This window comes from Thermobia domestica, chromosome 11 (genome assembly GCF_964235325.1).
Source record: "Thermobia domestica chromosome 11, izTheDome1.hap1.1, whole genome shotgun sequence".
Classification (NCBI taxonomy): Eukaryota; Metazoa; Arthropoda; class Insecta; order Zygentoma; family Lepismatidae; genus Thermobia; species Thermobia domestica.
The window spans coordinates 215,646,281-215,668,697 of NC_137464.1; the positions used below are offsets into that span (position 1 = coordinate 215,646,281).

Consider the following 22,417-nt stretch of genomic DNA (forward strand, 5'->3'; position numbering starts at 1 on the left):
TCTTAACTGATAACATGATATGTGGATAAATAAATGCTAATAAAAATATCATAACAAGTAGAACCATTACAAACTTAAATGTTAGTCATTGATAAATATATTTAGCGTTTGTGGCTGTCTGCTTGATATTACATTGTTGCTAATTCCCAAAATAAAATTATCAGAACCACAACGTTCAAATGACGTGTGTTTAATAAAATCTAAAAGATTGGCATAAAAACAGAAATCACCTGAAATATATATAGTTTCTCCTTGAACATTGTTTCTGGCTTGCCTCCTATTTTTACCGACCTTACGCAACGAAAGATGTGTTTAAATTTTATAATTATCTCGTTATTGGCAATGCTGTGCTGATGCTGTATAATCTTGTTTCATTGTGCGAAGTTATTGTTAACATAAAGACACGAAGTTAATTTAATTCTTGAAATGTGTAGATTGTGTGCTTTCCATTAGTTCTATTTTGATATTTACGTAGGCTATTTGGTACGCCGCAAGTCGGATTTCTTGAATAATTTGATAATCAGCAAGTAGGATATGCTTTGGTATTTTATTCCAATTCTTTCTTTCTTAAATGTTAATAATTTCGCTTTCCTGAATTAAATTCATATCTGAAAAACTTTACTTGTTAATATTTTAAGATTATGTTATCTTGTTTACTCACAAAATATAATGGAATTGGCAACGTTGTACCCTACTGAGAGCTTATTTGTTGTAGGTTGTGGACGTGGGTAGGTTGATGTTTTTGAAGGTTACTCAACTCTTATATAACTAACATTTTAATGAAAATTTAGAAGAGTTACGCAATGTACACTTGAACTGTAACCTTTTACTCTAGATACAATGATTACTATTGTTATATTGTGATAAGTGTGTGCACGTCTTCAGGTAATTTATCTGACAAGCGTTGTTTCTGTGTTTTTTGCCTTTATTCATTAATTTATTTTTGTGTACTATTGAAAGGCGAAATTGATAGCTGTCATAGATTATGGATTTCATACCTCCCCTCGCCATTTTTTGAAAAAATATAGTAAACAATGAACTTGCTTGTGAATGATAGATAATTTTGTAGATCAGAGATAGTGTTCCCATTTTCGGTGGTACGGGCTTACTAGATTACTTCCTCCTATTTAACTTAGTTTTTTCGCCTTTCTACATAACAGTAAGTATATAAATGATTTTAAGTGCAAGGTGGCATTATAGAATAATGAATAAAGTAACGGACACTATTCATAACTCAGTGGTGCCATTAAAAGAAATATTGACGGGTTCACTCGAACAGACGGTTCTACCAAATAGAAATTTATAGGTAAAATACGATGTGACCTTTTCATAAAAAGATGAGAGTGTGAATATAAGTAATTACTGTCAGTGCACAGCGTATTGAATTGGATTTTGAGTGATAGTGAAAGTATTGTATGTATAAATGTGCTCTTCCACTATCCTCGTTTATGCGTATAACCCCCGTCGCTGACGCGGCAGCTCCCTACGGACGTTCCCCGCTACCGCTCGGTCGCCGTGCTGTGCTCCTACTCTGACTCAGTTAGATAGCATTCGTACTTTTTAGTGGCCACCTCTAGCACAAGCTGGTTCGTATTTTATGCCATACGTCCACACTGTATTTATATTGAGTCCTCCTGAAGTCAATCTGCAAGTAGTAATGGAGCTTCTTATTAGGGTGGATTGATTTAAATCACGATTTTAATCAAGATTTAAATCACTTGATTTTTTGAATAAAAATCGTTGATTTAAATCAAATTCCTAAATAAATTAATTTAAAGTGAAAATAAGTAAAATCCCGTTTCTGTTCTGTTATTTCTATTATTCAAGATATAATACAATGAGACTCAAATGTATGTACAGCACAGTATGAAAACGAGTGTCATGCAGAGGATGATTAGAGAAAATCTCGTTTTCAATGGGTAACGAGGCAATCCTCTTTTTTCTCTTCGGAACATATGGTTTTCAGATCTTTACTATTCCAATAGGGAAATCACCATGGACATTTAGGACGAAAATTCTTTTGCGTCCACGTCTATTTGTTTTTTTTTTTTTTTCAGATAAAAGAGATGTATTTAGATGGGTCCGATTCCTTCTCTGAAACAAACAAAAAATAGATTTTAAAACTTAGTACTAGGTGAAATTTATGTACTATAAACATAGAAGTTCCTCGGGATCGTGATACGGCAAATTTTGAATGCGTTAAAATATCGAATAATACTTTTGATATTTTCAAATATCTAGGATCAATATTAACAGACGAAAACGATATTCTCGAAGAAATTAAATGTCGACTAAAAGCAGGGAATTCGTGTTATTATTCACTTCAAAATCTCTGTCGCAAATTCTGTCGAGGCATTTAAAGCTTAAAATATATAAAATGTTAATCATGTCTGTTCTGTATGGTTGCGAAACATGGTCGCTTACCTTAAGGGAAGAACGTAGATTGAAAGTATTTGAGAACAAGGTCGTGAGACGAATATTCGAACCCAAGGGGAACGGGAATGGGGAATGGCGGAAACCTTATAACGAGGAACTACATAATTTATACGGTTTACCAAACATTATTAGGTTAATCAAGTCTAGGACACTCAGGTGGGCAGGTCACGTAGCCAGGATGGAAGAAAGTAAGAACAGTTTCAAAGTCTTAACTGGAAGATCAATCGGAAAACGACCATTGGGAAGACATAAGCGCAGATGAGAGGACAGTATTAAGATGGATGTCTCATAAATAGAAATACAAAGTAGAAACTGGATCCAGTTGGCTAAGGATAGAAGTCAGTGGAGAGCTTTTGTAAACGCGGCATTGAACCTCCGGGTTCCATAGGCCATAGAGTTAGTTACTAAATTTTAAGCAAAATTTATGTACTTTATATGTATTTTCTGCTACTAGCTAGTTCCCATTTTTTAAAAGTAGGCTCCTGCCAAATATCAGTAACTTTTGTGAAAAGAAAAGTGTCATGTTGATAAACGTTGCTGTACTTTTTTCTTAAAACGTTGTTTGGGATTCAAATAGGTTAACGATTGGGGACCCAATACTTTCACTTAAATGGCATAATTGACATTTAATACTAATTCCTAATGTTATTTCTTCAGTTCGCGACTTGTATTATACGAGGAAAAAGATTTGATTTAAATAAAAAAATCGATTTAAAACAAAAAAAAATCAACAAAAATGATTTTATTTTTTAAAAAATCATGATTTTTCCACTCTGCTTCTTATGTAGTTCATGCTCTGCTAACAGAAATACAAAGCAACGGTTCTACCAAATAGAAAGTTTATACGGTAGGTAAGATACGAAGTGAAACTACCAGTGCTAATAAATAGTGTCGATATGAAACTACGTAATATCTGTCAGTGCACAGTATATTGAATTGAATTTTGAGTGATAGTGAAAGTATTGTATGTATAAATGTGCTCTTCCACTGTCCTCGTTTATGCATACATCCCCCTCGCTGACGCGCCCTCTCCCTACGGACGCACCCCTCGCTGCGCTCCTGCCCTGACTCGGTTAAATAGCATTCGAACTTTTTAGTGGTCACCTAGCATAAGTTTTTTCGTATTTTATGCACTGTAGTTTTTATGCCGTATGTCCACACTGTATTTATACTGTGTACTCCTGAAGTCAATCTGTTAGTAGCAATGGAGCTCCTCATTTAGTGCATGCTCTGCTAGAACAAATAGTAAGCTCTAACCTAGCCTGAAAATGGAAGAAATGTGTCAAAATTTGGTAGAACAGTCTGCTCGAGTAATGCCATATATTTTTCTTGGGAACAGTCTAAAGTAAAGTAGTAATTAGGTGTAATCACTCAGTGTTCGTAATCTGCACAATACTTTCCAGGATTTGGAACATTTACGATTAAAATTATAACTTCACGATTCAAGTTAGTGTAAACGTAAGATGTTAATTTTCATTTCGCTTGTACACACTGCTATATATATCTATGATAAAATAGATGTTGTGTTTACTTTCTGGGCGTAATCCTTTCCTACATATTTCGGCGGCATTTCTCGAGCAGACGATTCTACCAAATTTTGAGATTTCTTACATTTTTCAGGTTAGGTTTGGTTCGGTTCGTTAGGACATTACTCGAGGGGACGGACCTTTAAGTTTTCTGTTTTGTAGAACCATCTGCTCGAGTGAACCCATTTCGGCTTCAAAGTTTGTCGGAGTTATCTTCGGTGAAACTATCTTAGGCGAAAATCTTGAGCCACTTTGTAATTACATGCGTGTTTTTCTTCTTAGTTCTTTTTATTTTTTTCTTTTCTTTCAGACCTATGTTAGAATAGTTTCCCCGAAGATGGCTCCAGCATAATCTCGAAATATGTTGGAAAGGGCAAACTTAAAACACAGACAAAGTAAATACAATTTGCGGCAAGTCAATTTTATGCATAAAGACAATATATTTGTATTTTCGCATATTGGCAGATTATTCATAACCACTTAAGCTGTTGTAACGTGTGTCACAACGTAGCTCAATTTACATATAACGTTTGTATTGTCTGTTTTCAGTTTTTACTGGTGTGATTTTGTTCACATTTAAAATTGAAATGGACTCCAGTGTGGAATCTCGAGTAAACGATGAAAGCAACCACTCGAGTGGTTAATCTGTTCAAGGTTAAGTATTAGTTAACAATTAAAATTCATCTCTAAAGCATATTAAGTTTTATTCTTCCGTGGGCGTCTGACATTCTGCCTAATGTGTACTGCAGTCCTTTTGTATGGCAAGAATTCTGTGGTTCACCATAACTTCTACATAAAATTCTACTTTTGGTAAACTTTTATCTCTATTTCTTATTAATCATTCGACCCATTGAGTGTAGGTTATCATCAGGGGATCCACCACTAACCCGTCCATTACTTGAACAACTTGAAAAGACACGAAGCAAGCTCGTGTTCGTGGTTTTCTCGGGGTTATCACATTCGTATTTCACCAGCTCCTTCATAATCATTCACTTTGATTAATCACCCATGTTCTTTAGCCTGAAGGGCATAAAACTAGAAATGCCGTGTCACAGAGCAACCTGTACGGTCTGGTCACTATGAACTAGCTAACGCTTAAAAAAATAAAAGTTTTTGCGAGTGTAGGACAAAAACCCACCAGATCTTTTGTGAAAGCGGAGAAACTTCACCAGAGATTTCATATAAGCTGACCAAACATACAAATAGAAGAAACAAATGATTGGGATAGTCATCCATGTTATAAAATATGTATGCAGATACTAGACATAAAAGTAAGGAATACGTATTTTTTCGTTTCTGAAGAAAAATGGTTTTAAGGGGCATAAGCCTCTTCTGAAGTATTTTCAAAACTGCTCGAAATCTCCAAAGGACACAAAATAATTTGCAGAGAAAGGCGTATGCACATAGTAGATATACAAGTAAAACATAAGTATTTCCGGTTACCCTATTCTTAATCTACACCAATCACATACCTGATCATTACTGCGCCCGTTTCTTCCTGTTCTTCCATAATCCATGCTTCGTACTTTGGTAGTCCCGTCGATAAATGTCGGAATAACGACAGTTTCATCACGAATGCCAACCATCCTTTGATATTTTAATACGTTGCAAACAACATTATAGTGTACCCTTACATCAGACACTTTCTATCGTTATGCATACAGATTATTACATGTTTATCCAGTTGTCTAGCTATATACATTATCGCATAATACCAAAATAAACTAATTTAAGTACATTGCGTAAAATATATACACTTGTTAAATCATTTGCAATTTTATATTCTAAATGCATAGTATACAGCACAAGGCATGCCCACTTGTCAAATTAGTTACAATCTTACATTCTCAAAATCTAATAGTGGGACCAACGAGCCATTCCAATTGAAATCAACAAGATTTCAGAACAAAATTTACCTTACCATCTCAGATTGTCATGAAATTTTGCACAGAGGTACTATTCATATAGACTAAGAGAAATACCAAATTTCAACTTTATATATCGACCGGTATTGAAGATAGAGCTATGTAAAGTTTGGAAAAAATGCCCAAAATAGCATGTTCAATGTATTTTGAAATTGGAATTGCAGCTCTCCTAATTGAGCTAGCGAGCTGCTTGAGGTGTCATTTTACAGCATTTTCCATGCCCTTTCCTGTGGTATACATCATATAGGCTAATACAAATTTTTATTATCAAAATCAAAATTTTTCAAAAAGTACATATTTTAAAATTTTGAAATTAATTCCATGAATAGATAGTATTGTTGTAAAGCACCTGGCAAAATATGAATTTGGGATGATAATGGGTTCATTGTTAAAATAATCTAAAACTAACACTATAGTTTTCATTAATACCCTGTACCTAGCTGGAAAATACACGAATGCATTTATTTTTTTAACTTTTGGGAATAAATCTGAACACTAACATGAAGAGTACAGTAATGGGTCTAAAGCATATCATACCGACTTATAATCTTCTGGATATACTTATTACCTCATACTTTAAAAACTAACTTAAAGCAATTGAAAATGCTGATACTTTTGAACTTTAAAGTAATATTAATACAAGTTTCACAATTAAAAGTGTTACTTTAAATAAACGTGGTTTGTAAAAAGTATACATATAGCACTGGTACAACAGCAGGGTTGACTGGTTTAAACCATTTTTTTTTTAATTTTTTTTTTAACAATGCTAAAATGCCACAAATCGTAATCAGAAATGCCACGTGAATTTCATAGTGACTTTTCACATATGTCGAATCATCTGTGTTAAGTTGAATCTAACTTTTGTCTTGTAATTAAGGAGCCCGATGAGCCCACAAAATTTCTCTCAGGTGGAAATCGACGAGTAGTGGTTCAGATGCCACTTCAAGTAATATGTCCAATCCTTCATAACATCGCTGTAACATAAGGACGTTAAGCCTAAACAAACCAAACAAATTGAAGCAGCTTTAGCGGGTAGGCATAAGTTCATTGCCAAGCAATAGGGAGCCTTCCTTAACTACACAAAAGAAAATCTCAAAGAATCAGAATTTGCTGTCTTCTGTGATTTTTCTGAAAATTATAACACAGCGCTACAAGATGAAGCACAGAGCTACCACTGGACAAGCTAACAGGTCACAATCCATCCTTTTGTTTTATATTTCAAACAGGAAAACAAAGTTGAACATGTTAAATATGTACTTGTTTCCGATTGCCTGGAGCACAATACAGTTGCTGTACACTTTTTCTTTTTTTTCTTTTTTTTTTTTTTTTAAAAATCATTTCTGACATCCAAATTTCAAAAACTTCCAAACAAGGTTTCCTTTCATTTTGCCGACAGGTCTACCGCCCAATACAAAAATAAGAAAAACTTTTGAACCTCTGCTTTCATGAGGCAGCTTTTAAAGTGAAAGGAGGATGGTACTTCTCTGCTACAGCACATGGAAAAGAGCCTTGCGATGGAGTAGATGGTTCAGTAAAGCTTGACAGCTCGTCCTAGTTTGCAAAGACCCTATGACAATCAAATTCAAACCCCAAGACAATTTTTTGAGTGGGCAGTAGAAAACATTACCAAAGTAAATTTCGCCTTCTCAATCCGAGAGGAATATACTGAAGCTGAAATGTTCCGGAAAGTCACTTCGATCAAGCATTGACTATCAAAGGAACACAGCAATATCATGCATTCATTCCCAAAACTACATCAACATTATTGGTGAAACACTTTTCAGATGGTTTACAGGGTTGGGAAAAGGAAGTGTCACAATCTCCAAATAAATTTCAATTAGAGGACATATCAGGCTATGTCACAGCTGTCTACGAAGGAAATGGGTGGTTCGGGTATGTTTTGCAGAAAAATGAAATACTTGATGAATAAAAATAACTTTTCTCCATCCACCTGGCCATCTCCATCATTCTCATATCCAAGAAACGCTGATGTTCTGGACGTTCTGACAAAAGTGAATCCTGTAACTCCCGATGGAAGAAGTTATGTTCTCCTTGAAAGTGATGTATGCCGAACAAATGTGACTTCCAAATTTCAAGTGATAAACAATCCTATTACTTATTGAAAAGTTTTACTATGAAATCATCTGTACTCTTTCTTCAGATTAATGTTCATTTTTATTTTCACAGAAGTGTAAAACTTAGTATTCTTGTGTGATTACCCTACGTACAGACTATTCTTGAAAAATAAGTATTAGTTTTGAATTTTTTAAACAATGAACCCATTATCATCCCAAATTCGTGTTTTGCCAGTGCTTTACAACAATACTATCTATTCATGGAATAAATTTCAAAATTTTAAAATATGTACTTTTTGAAAAAAATTGAAGTAAAATTTTGATTTTGATTTTGAAAATAAAAATTTGCATTAGCCTATGTAATGTTGTATACCGCAGGAAAGGACATGAAAAATGCTGTAAAATGACACCTCAAGCAGCTCGCTAGCTCAATTAGGAGAGTTGCAACTCCGGTTTCAAAATACATTTCAATTGTAGCCTCATGAATGTTCCACATTTGTTTTGGAAAGATCGGTAGAATCGTTCTATATCTCCTTCGGAAAACATTGTCTAAAGTACATTTTACACTATGGAATTTTTCACTAACAAATGTCGAATTAAAATTAAAAAAAAATAATCATGCAATACTTCGGGCACAACTTCCTTTAAATAAGAAAGGTCTTCTTCCACTGCATTCAATGGAAGAAAAGCCAACGCATCCAACATCCCACGAAATTGTTTAATATCTTAGTTTTCGTTATTCAAAGTAGCTAACCCAGGACTTTTTATATTTTTCTAAGTACATTGAGTAAGATGAAAAGAAAGAGAGAGAAAAAAAAAACATCCTCTGATAAGTACACTATCTCCAAAAGCAATTTTTGCAGCTTGAACGAATGCTGTCTCAAGGTCTGCAATTATTTCTGAGGGATACAAGTTAATATTAAATTCCCTCGACTTTTCAATTAGAGCTTGTAACATTTCTTCATAAATTTGTGTGCTCTTTCAAAACAAAAGTGCATAAACACATGTCACGATACAATCACCAAGAGATGTACGAATGACATATATTTGCTTAAATAGTCCAGGACTCGTAGAAAAATTGCCGTGAGCATACCATGTCGACGAACTTTCTAGTTTATTTAACTGACGATCAGAGCTGAATATAATGATAATATTTTCAGCCTCCGGTCCTTTGTCATATAGCAGGAACCTGATCTGTATCTATCTATATATCTAAGTCACAAACAAAATAAGATCCAAGAAAGAAACATAAACTCGCATAAAATGTGTATTTAGAAGTATTGAAAACTTAATTTGAAAGTAGACCGTAATCTGCACGGTGTGATTTATGTAAATGTAGCAATTTGCTAAGGTGTTCGAAAATTATGAATGATTATCCCAAATCGTTTGTTTCCTTCATTTGTATGATTGTCAACTTATACGAAAGCTCTGGTGGGCTTTTTGCTGGTGAGTTTGTCCGCGACCCGTTTTTATATACCCTGCGTCAAATAGTTTTTATTCCCTTATATTTCACTTCCTATATTGTAATTGCTTAAACAACATGAACATTTTAACACTCTAGCTAACATCTAGTTCGTTTCCAGGTACAGTGAAACCTGTCTATGTTGGCTATCATCGGTTCCACTGAAATGTGGCCAACTTAGACAGGTGGCTAACTTACAGGATATAAATATGATTGGTGAATTTTTAAGCGGCTTCGTTTCGACAAGCCGTCAGGTGCTAATAGTTGACAATTGAGGTAGTTATCTTGAAAGTTTTCCGGAATTACTAAAGCTGTCGACTGATGAAAGGAGCAGATATAGCTAATGGTATTACCAAAAGAGACATAGTAAACAAATACGTACAACCATTTCCTGAATTCCTGTACTTGCTTTTTCTTATTTACATCTTCCTTCACCACCTGTTTATCAGGGTAGTGTTCTGGCCTTTGACCTCCAAGAACAAATCGTGGAAATCTATGCTTCTTTGTCTAGTCACAAATACAGAACACCTGCCTCTCATATGGGAATACGAAAATGTTAAGAAAAATAACAAGACTATATTTTGCGTGGCCAAATTTATCATTATCATCGTAGGGTAAACATTGCTTCAATGCAGTCAACTTCCAAGATAGGCTGAAGGCCAACTTACAGAGTAATAAGTAACGAATGTCTTATGGGAAAATGCAGGTTCAAGACGAACCAGACCAAGATGAGCAGGTGACCAACTTAAAGAGGTGGCCAAATTGACAGGCTTTACTGTAGTATAAAGTCAGAGAAACTCCGCTCGACAACAACGAGTGCTCCCGTAGGAGCTGATGCGTTACCAATGGTTATATACACATAAGCAAAGGAATATTTATTTCATCGTGTGCCTTAGTCAAATATCGTGGTGAACACTTAGGACTGCTTAAAAATCTTAGTGAAATTTTTGGGAGATAACGTACTTTGAGCCTTTTCTTTTTAGATTTTTCCCGTTATTAGTTTCTGTTATTACTATTCTTTTTTAAAAGTTATTTTCAGTTATGTGTCTTTCATATTTCATATTATTTATTCATTTAATCTTTTCGTGCCTCTGTTCTGATTTCCATAGCTCTTCTCGTTTGTTGTATTTAGTTTGTAGTACTTATATGAGAACTATACTTTTTTTAAGTAAGGTATTTCGTTGTTAATTTTTAATATACAGCATGTATCGGCAATTGATCTTATCGTAACATAGACAAACAACTTTGCTGGTGACTCCAAAAATCTATCATTCAATCAAGCCTCGTGATTTCCTGATTACATGTCACCCTTCGTGTAAAGTATATATTTGGAAAACATATTCATCCTATTCTTTTGTAAGAACATTTTGAAATATAGATTACTAACCTTTTGTTTACTAACTTCAAGTACTTACTTTATTTATCGGGTAGGATTTGGATGCACCCCAGCAGAGAAACTGTTTTCTAGAAAAGTAAAAGAATATATATATACAGTATATATTAGGGCAGAGTGCAAAATTTCAAAGTCAAGACGCACTCTCCAATCCAAAAATGATGGTCGCTAGTATCTCTCACGTACAAATTATGAGACCCCCCGACGTCCTTTGGTTTGACAAAGAAAGAGAATTCAAACAGAAAATTAGATTCAGGATAATCGATTTTGGATTGGACAATTCATATACACGTTGAAAAATATCTTGTCTTAAGAATTCACGTTTGTATAACACTCTCTCTGCACTGAAGTACCAGTTGTCGATTGTAGTTTTGGAATCAAAGTCCTTAAGTGAAGGGCCATTGATGGAATTTGTCAGCAAATCATCCTGTGTGGCAGTCTTCAGTGAATTCCTGTAGGCAGTCTTACCTCTGTTGAGACTGCTGAAGCCTCTGTCACACGATTGAGGGTGTGAAAGGAGGGCCGAATTACAACGTTGTGAAGACGTCACATTCCGTATTTTCTTTCACTCAGTGACAATTATTTTCGTGCGAAACAGAAACCATTGAGTTTAGGCAAAAACCATTCCTACTGAATACTGGTCGCCAGCTCTAAATTTCTAGTCGCCAATGGCGATCGGAAATTTTGCGCCCTGTATTAGGGTGTCCCTTATATAAGATAATTTCGCCTTATGATACGCACACCCGCGAAATTTATTCTATGTGACCGTAAACACGCATCAGTGAAATAGCATCTCACTATGAGAACGGTAACCCGTGCTGACTTGACGACAAAGTCATGAAATGACGTTTTCATAATTTAGAAAGTCTAACCGTTATAACGTAGGAACTAAAAGAGATAGAGAAACGAAACTTCACACGAAACAACTAGAGAGAGGAAGACACCTGCCCGTGTCTTGACGAACATCACCGGATGAACAGTGTTGTCATCCCAAAAGAAAGTTGTGCTTTTGTAAATCGAATGACCTAAATTGGATATCGTCTTTGAAAGCAACAATGAAAATAAAGACAAAAGAGACGATAACCGCAGACCAGTATTACAAACTTTTCGAGAAATAACGTGAAACATATGTTAAATGCAAACGCTGTTCGCGCACACAGGGAGCGAGGTACTAACGTTTTGTATACCTTAAATTAAATAACAAGAATTGTTTACGCTGATTCCAAGTCTAGAAGGGTCCGTTGAACAGTGTTGCCATCAATAGAAGAGAAAAGTTGCGTTTGGAAAATGTACAATAACTCGGAAAATGTCACTAGTGCAGTATAGTTTAAAACCTATAATATAAGGCTATATTGCATGAGGAGCAGTACCGTGATTATGTAAGATCGACAAATCACGCACTGACCGAGATAGTCAGTATCTTGTTAAAGCTGAGAAGTCTGGTTTGTAAAAGATGGTAACGCTGCACAGTGGGCCAGAATCCTAACAACCTTGTCAAAACATGAAAACAGCATGCAATTTGTATGGGTTTATGTACTCTTAAGTTTTCGAGGTCGCTGATACTAATGATGTCATAAAAAGAGAAAACTTTAGAATAGCTTATTCAATTTGGCGGATAAAATATGTTCGGAATGCTCCAAATAGGCTGAAAATTGAGTTTGTTGTGTTTGTGAGGCTTTGAATAACGTTTTGAATGTCACAATTGCAAAATTCAATATGCCGGAACCAATACGTTGGGTAAAATGAGCGTAAATGTCCATTTGGAGAATTTTGTAACGAATTTGCCCTCCATATTGGATCCAGTAACAGAAACCAGGGTCAAGTTGGGTCTGAAAGTGATAATGCTATAAACAATTGCAGATCATTCTAGAATAGGACATGGAAGATGCAATAACGTTGCCGAAACAAGAATATCTTACGTGCATGTAATTTAGTGTAACTAGAACTTAACTCTCTGCTTTGTATTTAACACATGTTTCACATTATTTCTCGAAAAGTTTGCAACACTGGGCTGCGGTTACTATCTCTTTTGTTTTTATTTTCATTACTGCTTTCAATGATGATATCTAATTTAGGTCATTCGATTTACAAAAACACAATTTTCTCTTCGGTTGGCAATACTGTTCATCCGGTGATATTCGTCAATACACAGGCAGGTGTCTTCCTTTCTCTAGTTGCTTCGTGCAGAGTTTCGTTTCTCTGTCCCTTTTAATTCCTCCGTTATCGCGGTTGAACTTTCTAAGTTATACCTAGGTATTATAATATGGAAACGTCATTTCATGATTTTGTCGTCAAGTTGGCACGGGTTAACGTTCTCGTAGGGAGCTGCTATTTCACCAATGCGTGTTTACAATCACATCGAATAAAATTCGCGGTTGTGCGTATCGTAAAAAGAAATTACCTTATGTAAGGGACACCCTATATTTATATACCAGACCAGCGTTTCCCAACCTTTTTCAATTTGCGACACACTACGGGTGAAACTTGAATTCTCGCGGCACATAGATATTACCTATTATTTGCAAATATAAAATACCGTGGTAATTTTTTTTTCTGTGATTACTGATCTCTTTCTCACAGAGATGAAAGCTTGATCACTGGTTTTCCCCTATGCTAATTCATTATGCTTATTTTTTATTCTCATTTTAAAATAGAAAACAATTGCAATGAACTATAGGACTCAGGTTGTTAAAAATACGCTTTCTTTTTCGAAAACTGTACCCAACCTTTCATTAAGAACGAAGATAACGAAAATAACGAACGAACAAACAAATGTCTTGTACTTTTGACTTTGCTGTTTTAACCAAAACCGGTGCATATTATTGCTACTGCTTTTTCAGAACATCTCAAGAAAAGAAAAAAAAAAAAAAAAAAGAAAAAAAAAAAGATAATTGGGAGCCAATTTATTGAATTAATTCCCTCAAGTCTTGCCATAACCTATAGTATTACGTCTGTGACCTTATATTAATATATCAATCACCACAGTATGTGTACAGGCAAAAGTATTTCTGAGCGAGAAAATAATGACAGTAAATATAACGCTAATAAATTTTAAACTCTATTGTCTAATGTTCGTCTTCACTAGATGTGTTTATAGGAGATTATAGTTTTCGTCACCCACGCGAAAGTTTGGGAATCCGAGAATAACTGTCAGCAATATACGGCAGGTGAGTATCACACATTAGTAGGCTGCAGAGGTTAACGCTGCGTATGAATGTGAGTAGCACGGATTTGTGCAATGGAGGCACAGCACAAGCAAATAGCGTCAGTCACAATAGAATAGGTTTATAAAAGTACTGTAAGTTACAAGAAGACTTACTTTGATCTAATACTCAATCCCTTTTTGTGTATTTTCACTATCCTCTTGTTGCTCCTATTCAGTCTGTACTTTCACAGTTTACACATATTTTGTTTTGTAAGAAGTTATGTTTAAAGATGCCTATGAAAATACTCACCTTTACTGCCGGATACCCGAAGCTTCATTTCGTACAAGTTTTTCGCAAACATTTCACACCATAACGCAAAACAAGCGAAAAATAATTGTAACTGCTATGCCGATTATCGCAAACTAAAATTCAAATTTTCAGTTGCGATGACGCAAACCAAAACTCAAATTTTCAGTTTCAATGATGCAAATCGTTACGGAATGAGGCCTCTAGTCCATGTAGTGGGGTCCCATGTAGTTCGGATCCCATAATATGTAGCGGAGACATCTAGGAATTAAAATAAAATCCTTGATTCTTAGAACTTCACACAAATGAAATATCGCATTTGTATGTACAATCTATCTCAGACAAATTGATAGGAACTTATACCCCCACCACCGATCTGCTAGCTGTCTACTGTTTCAGACGGGGCCTGTGATGCTGTTCCCTTTAATAATACAAGTCCCCATTTGCTGATATGTAAATATATATATATATTTTTTTTTTTTAAAAAGTGTGTAAACAACGGATTGAAACTCTCAGGCTATAGTGTACGTACTTCTTGGTTCTTAACACATTAAACAGAGTAACCAAAACGGGTTAACAAGTAACTGTCAACTCAATTTAAGTATGATCATTATTTTAAACGGCGGGGGTGTGCAGAAGCGTTGGAATAGCGGACTTTGTCTGCTATTCGAGCGTGCATTACAACTGATGGCTAGGTTGGACCTTATACACAATTTATTGTGTCGGCACGATGATTTTATCAGGTTTCTTTTTTATTAATACAGCAACATATGCATGAAAAAATGAAAGGACACCTTTAGTTAACGTCTCGCACGCATGCCATATAAATTAAAGGAGAATATGATTATTGAAAATGAATGAGAGAAGAATTGGTGGAAGAAGAAACTGGCAACAAAGGGAGAACCCAAGAAAACCACTGACACGATGTCCTTAGCCACGAATTTACATGACCAAGGATCGAACCGGAAATAAGTAATTTATCACTGAACTCCCATTTCTCTGTAACATATGACAACATATGACAAGAAAACTAAAAAGTGTGTCGACTTAATTCCAAATAACCTAATAGTGATTCAAATTAAAGCAACTAAAAACAACGTTTAATATTATTTTGCTATTACTTGTTTTTGCTTGCCAAACTCGCGTTTGCCCTTTCTCCAGCAGTCGACTTCGTATTGTACTATTGCCCCTAGGAAATCTCATTTCTTCGTTGCGGAATTCACTAGATATTTTTCATATTACAATTACTTGCTCCATAAAATGTTAACGGGTACAGCAAACTTTATATAAAACAATACTTACACGGTCCTTTGTCTCTTATCTTTTTATATGAAGTGAAGGTATTGTCAATCTGTAACATAATGTAACGAAGTGACTTGAATAAAACAATGTTCTTAAAAAATATATATATATTTATTCCTTCTAACATCAAATGAAAGAATCAGCATAAATTTGATTTATAAACAACTGTTGTTATACTTTTTTTTTCAAATGGACAAATCAATATTTATTAGGCCTATAAAATACATAAACAATGCTATATCCTTTTCTTAAAATAACCATATTGATTGAAGCTGTGAAAGATGGGTGGGTTAAGAGTAGTTAAAAGGAACAGCAAACTCCCACAGATTGACACAAAGCACACGTGTAGTGGAGTTGAAAAATGAGATTTTAAACAATACTGAATGTCTCAAACATTTCCTTCCCTGTCAGGGGTGGTATACCTGCCATCTCCTCTTGCAGCGAGAAAGAGTAGGAGAGTAGGGGAGTTTTCTTGGTTTCCTATCAACTAGTCTGAGATAGAGTTTAATAATTTTCATGTAGATTTCGCTTGGAGCTTCAGTTATCAAATGATATCAGGTATAATTCTTTGGCTCTGTTCTGAATTTCGGTCTTAGTTCTTTCTTAGCTCTTTCATCCCTATCTTTGAAGTTTTGTTACAATATCGGTCTTTTATTTGCTGCAGATACATTCTTTATGATGTCCAATGGTCTTTTCTTCTTCCATTAGTGTGTTTGTGATATTTTTTCTTCTTTAGTTTCTGCCTCAGTGATTAGTGATCCATCCACCGACTTGACAGAGATAACTTCCTCTTTCCATAATTGGATTAAAAAGCTTGACAAGCTCGATCTATAAATCTTTGATGAACTCATTCTCTTTTCCCTTTTGAAATATGATTAGCCTTTGTTTGGCCATTGCTCCTTTGATTTTGTTCTGGCAACCTTTTTTTCTTTTTTTTTTTTTTTCTATTTCAGAAAATGTCTTTCTTTTATGTTCAGCAATAATGCATCTAACAATCTTTTAGTTTCGTACTTTTTTTTTTAATCATCATTAGGCAGTCTAGTTTTCAGTTTCTTGTCTTCATCTTTTAGCTTTTGATTTTCTTCCTTCATACACCCTTCTTTCTGGATTGATAGATGAGCTAGTTTGTGAGATCTTCTTTGATTGCATTTATTTTGCCTCTAGCATTTAGTATATTATCAGTAAACTTGGGTACTTCTTGATATTTATTTATAGGTGTAGAGTAGTTGTCCTTTACACTCGGTTTCCTCGTTTATTTGATTTTCTTGTTTATCCGTATCACATGATGGTCGTTTTCTACTTTTGCTATCGTCGTGTTTTTTAGTTGCTGTTCGTTCGCGGTAGCTGATTTAGGCTGCGAGCTAGCATCTCTTCGTAACTATCAGAAGTATTTGTGAGTCTCATTATAATTTAATTTATTTATTTCTAAACTGATAGTACTTTTATTTTCAGGGGAATCCATGGGAAAACGTGAAGCCAAGGTTTCGAGATGGTACTTTGGTGGTCTTGCGTCAGCGGGTGCTGCTTGTTGCACACATCCTCTTGACTTACTTAAGGTAAAGAACGGTACTAATACTGGAACTAACTATCATTGTGGAATACTGTTAGTACTGCATATTATTGTATTTGTAGTTGTCACTTTTTAATATGCACATACTCAAAAACTGTGTATGATTGTAAGTTAAAATTCAAGAAAGAAACTGCACGTAGATTGATGAGTAGACACTATTTCATATAAATCTAATTTGACGAATTAACCGAGTTATACCGCACTAGCTCCTTTATAGGTATGAATTCAGTGATATTCAGTACAAAGCGTGAAATGAATGCACGACTTGAGCGGGATTGATGTTTTTGTAGCTCTAAAGAGCAGTTGATATAATACAAAAGCGACTATTGCCTAAAATTATCATATTTATATGATATATAATTCAACTGTCAGAGATATTCTGTTATATAGGCATTGCATCAAAATTGGGTAATTTCAGACATAAATCTGGCTCTACGTTAAATATGTTCCTGTATTAGATTTTCATATGTATGTTGTATATATTAAACAGTGGCGTATTTAGGGGGGGGGGCTTCCGGGCTTAACCCCCCCCCGAAATCTTACTTACTATAGTAAAGTATATGGAATATCTTGCAGAATTTTCACATTTTCAGGCAAAGCCCCCCCCCCCAAGTTAGCAAAGCCCTTCCCGAAACAAAATCGTAAATACGCCACTGATATTAAACCTTGTAATAATTATCTGGGCATCTGTTTTTTGTCAACATCTATGAAATCCTCTCAAACATTGTGTTAGCAAGATTGACCCCATATGGTGATGAAATCATTGTAGATTATTAGTGTGTATTTAGGCGTAACTGATCAACTGTTGACCAGATATTTACTATTCGTCAAATATTCAGAAAGAAATGGGAATACAATACTCCAGTACATCATTACAAATATTTATTGATTTCAGAGAGGCGTACGACTCTTGTCAGGAAGGAAACACTGTACAACATTCTTATCGAATTTGAAATATGGAAAAAGCTAGTTAGATTAATTAAGATATGTTTAAATGACTTCCAAAGTAAGGTTCGCATAGGAAAATCCTTGTCTACAAGCTTTCACATCTAGAATGACCTTAAACAAAGAAATGCGTTGGCTCCATTATTATTTAACTTTGTTCTGGAGTGCACTATAAGGAAAATAAAATATAGCAACTAGGGCCTAGAGCTGAATGGCATTCACAGGTTATGACTTATGCTGATGATGTAAATCTGATAGATGATATGTATAACGACAATAAAAAGAAGTGTAAAGAAGTTCGCCGTAACTTCTTGCGGCGGTAATATTGCAAATATGGATACGTTAAAGTATCAAATAATACTTTCAACAAAGTAGATTCTTTAAAAATATCTAGGATCAATGTCAACAGACGAAAACCATAGTCAGTGTTGTACTGTAGGGCTACGAAAGATGGCCGCCTACACTGAGGGAAGAACGCAAACTGAAAATACTTGACAATATAATCCTAAGACGAATATTCGGTCCCAAGAGAAATGGAAATGGAGAATGGTGGAAACTTTATAATGAGGAATTGCTAAATTATACTGTTGACCAAAAACTTTGTGAAGGTCATAAGTCGAAGAGACTCAGGCGGGCAGATCATGAAGACAGACAGAATGAAAGAAAATAGGAACGCTTTCATAACTTAAACTGGAAACCTAATTAGAGAAAGACCATTGGAAGACCTACACGCAGATGGGAGGACAATATTAAGATGGATCTCGCAGAAATACAGGTACAAAATAGACACAGTCCAGTTGGCTAAGGAAGAAGTTAATGGAGTGCTTTTGTGAATGCGACATTGAACCTCCGAGTTTCATAGGCCGTAGAGTTAGTTAGTCTAGTTTAGTTTATTAATCCGAATGAATATGTTGGACCAGGTATTACTTACGAATTAATAGCGTAACTTCTTAATGTTTATAGGTGTTATACATATCTCTTTCCATCTTGGTTAGTAATTTTATTATTTCTTGTCTTATCTTTTTGTATTTTATTCTCTGTTGGTTGAAATGCAGGTAATGTACATTGCTTATATTCCAGGTGTGACCAACATGAGAAGATAAGGTTTAATGAAAACAAAATGTTCCTCGGACCACAAATTGGGACACACTGATCTCTAGGAAATTCATCAGATCACATCACATCGATTGTTTTGATATAGTATCAAAACTTAAACGTTTCTTGTAGCAATAGAAATATATACAACCTCAATTTTATCAGTAAGAAAAGTTGTTCTCTTGAAATTTTGAACTCTCACAGAATCTCTCCAAAACGTATCTTGATATTATTCAAAATTTTACTGAATGATGCAGATGTGCTATACAATTGTCGCCTTGAAGATATAAATAGTGTTAACCATATACTTGCGAATAATATGATGAATTCCGAAGACTTTCTTCTTACTTCTGGCTTATAAGTATCCACACACTAATACTCTATTCTTTCTTTTTTTTTTTTTTTTTTTTTTACATGGTGCAATTTTTTGGAACACTTTCACTAATTATTTTACACAAAGCACTGATTGGAATTCTTATACAATAATTTCTCCGTACTTTTTCCTTTGATTGTGTAAAATAAAGAAAATTTTAAACGCTTAAGTTGTTTGTTGGTAAATAAACTTTTTTAAAAATATATATTTACACCTCTTTAAGCTGTAGGTTAAATTTGTAGTAAGTTGTCGAGGTTTAGCTTTAGTAAGCTGTTGCACCAAAATTGTGAATACGGGTTAAAATCAACTTGCGTTGTATCATTCAATTCGTAAATTACGTATTTGGTGTCCCAGTTGAATAAAGTGTCCCATCTCTTGTTCAAATTTGCTTAGTCAAGATTCAGGTTAGGATTTTTGTCCTTATAGATTCAGACCAAATGGAGATGCTTTAACAGAGCACCACTGAGGAAGATGGGAGTTCCTATTTCTGCAGTTGCTAAAAACAGACATATACCAAGTCCAAGTGAATATTAGAAAATAATTACTTACCAGAAAATGGCGAGAACATGATCACACACCCTAAAAAAGTACATTATTAGCTCGTTCGTTTAAATGCGTCGTCACTTAGGGAAAAGAGAAGTAAAGGGTAGTATTATCAGACTAAAAGTAGATGGCGCCCAACTGGACTCTTCACAATTTTTTTTTTTTTTAATAAGGCAAAAGTACTAACACTGTATTTTTTCAGTGTAGGTTTGATTGTTTTCTGCGATGTATAAATACAGGGTTATTCAAAAAAGAATGGAGATAAAGTAAAGCATACCTATTTTGAACTAAAACGGCATACAAAAGCAAAATTGATCAGAAAGAAAAAGGAAAGTTGTAAGTTTTTGTGGACTTATATGGGATATGAGTGCTCTGGGTAACACGGAGTAGTAGTGGCCCGCGTATATTGAGCCGAGTCAGCAAAAATTTTTGTGACGTCATAGGTCAAAGGTCAATGACCTTGGCCCTGGGGTCAATGACCTAGGGGTACCTAGGACCACCCCCTCTAAATTTTGGCAGGGGTACCTTGGACCACCCCCTAAATTTTGGCAGGGGTACATAGGACCACCCCCCTTAAATTTTGGAAATTGCCAAATCTAAAAATTTGGTATGGTAGCCTAGGACCATAGTATGTACCTCTATCAGTATTGGGTGTCTATGTCGTTCCCTTTCATGGGTAAAAAATTGCCAAAAATTGAAATTTCGGGGGTTTTTGACCTAATTTATCCCCTTTGATGAAGTATTATTACCCTATATAGTTATATGGGCGTATACAGGGGTCCATTACCTTTCATAAGACATGGGTATATTAATGCACCCCTTGAGAAATTTGGGAGGGGTACCTTGGCCCACCCCTTAAATTTTGGAAATTGCCCAATTTAAACATTAGGTATTATAGTATAGGACCCTAATATCTATTATGATAAATTTGCGTGGTCCACCTCATTCCCTTCTAGGGGTACAAAATTGCCAAAATATAAACGTAAGCAATACGTTATACCACGTGTTTGGTTTTTGGCTCAATTTATCCCCTTTGATGAGGTGTTATTATCCTATATGGTCATGTATAGGGGTCCATTACCTTTCATAAGATATGGATATATTTGTGCACTCCTTTAAAAATTTGGGAGGGGTACTTTGGCCCACCCCCTTAAATTTTGGAAATTGCCCAATTTAAACATTTGGTATTATAGTACCGGATCCTAACATGTATTATGATAAATTTGGATGGTCCACCTCGTTTCCTTCTAGGGGTACAAAATTGTCAAAATATAAACGTAAGCAATACGTTGTACCACGTGTTTGGTCTTTTGGCCCAATTTATCCTCTTGGATGAGGTTCTATTACCTTATATGGTTATATGGTTATGTATAGGGGTCTATTCCCTATCATAAGACATAGGTACATTTGTGCACTCCTTTAAAAATTTGGGAGGGGTACTTTGGCCCACCCCTTAAATTTTAGAAATTGCTCATTTTATATATTTGGTATTATAGTACTGGACCCTAACATGTATTATGATAAATTTAGGTGGTCCACCTCGTTCCCTTTTAGGGGTACAAAATTGTCAAAATATAAACGTAAGCAATACGTTGTACCACGTGTTTGGTCTTTTGGCCCAATTTATCCTCTTGGATGAGGTTCTATTACCTTATATGGTTATATGGTTATGTATAGGGGTCTATTCCCTATCATAAGACATAGGTACATTTGTGCACTCCTTTAAAAATTTGGGAGGGGTACTTTGGCCCACCCCTTAAATTTTAGAAATTGCTCATTTTATATATTTGGTATTATAGTACTGGACCCTAACATGTATTATGATAAATTTAGGTGGTCCACCTCGTTCCCTTTTAGGGGTACAAAATTGCCAAAATATAAACGTAAGCAATACGTTGTACCACGTGTTTGGTTTTTTTGGTTCACCCCTTGGATGAGGTTCTATTACCTTATATGGTTATATGGTCATGTATATGGGTTCATTTCCTATCATAAGACATGGGTACATTGACGCACCCTTTAAAAATTTGGGAGGGGTACCTTGGCCCACCCCTTCATTTTTAGAAATTGCCCAATTTAAACATTTGGTATTATAGTATAGGACGCTAATATGGATCACTATAAATTTGGGTGGTCCACCTCGTTCCCTTTTAGGGGTACAAAATTGCCAAAATATAAACGTAAGCAATACGTTGTACCACGTGTTTGGTTTTTGACCTAATTTATCTCCTTGGATGAGGTCCTATTACCTTATATGGTTATATTGTAATGTATAGGTGTTCATTTCCTATCATAAGACATAGGTACATTGGTGCATCCC

At 35.1% G+C, this 22,417-nt stretch overlaps 1 protein-coding gene across 5 annotated transcripts in view; it reads left to right on the forward strand.

Annotated features, from left to right (window-relative positions):
- Positions 1 to 340: 340 nt before the first annotated feature.
- Dic1 (Dicarboxylate carrier 1) overlaps positions 341 to 22,417 on the forward strand; it is a 75,600-nt gene continuing 53,523 nt past the window's right edge. The window contains exons 1-3 of one of the 5 annotated variants that reach the window (XM_081731613.1): positions 342 to 527; positions 4,512 to 4,616; positions 17,024 to 17,127. In XM_081731613.1, the coding sequence (XP_081587739.1) occupies positions 17,032 to 17,127 (96 nt within the window). In that variant the 5' untranslated portion in view covers positions 342 to 527; positions 4,512 to 4,616; positions 17,024 to 17,031. The other 4 variants (XM_081731612.1, XM_081731615.1, XM_081731614.1 and 1 more) reach the window with 4 other exon arrangements.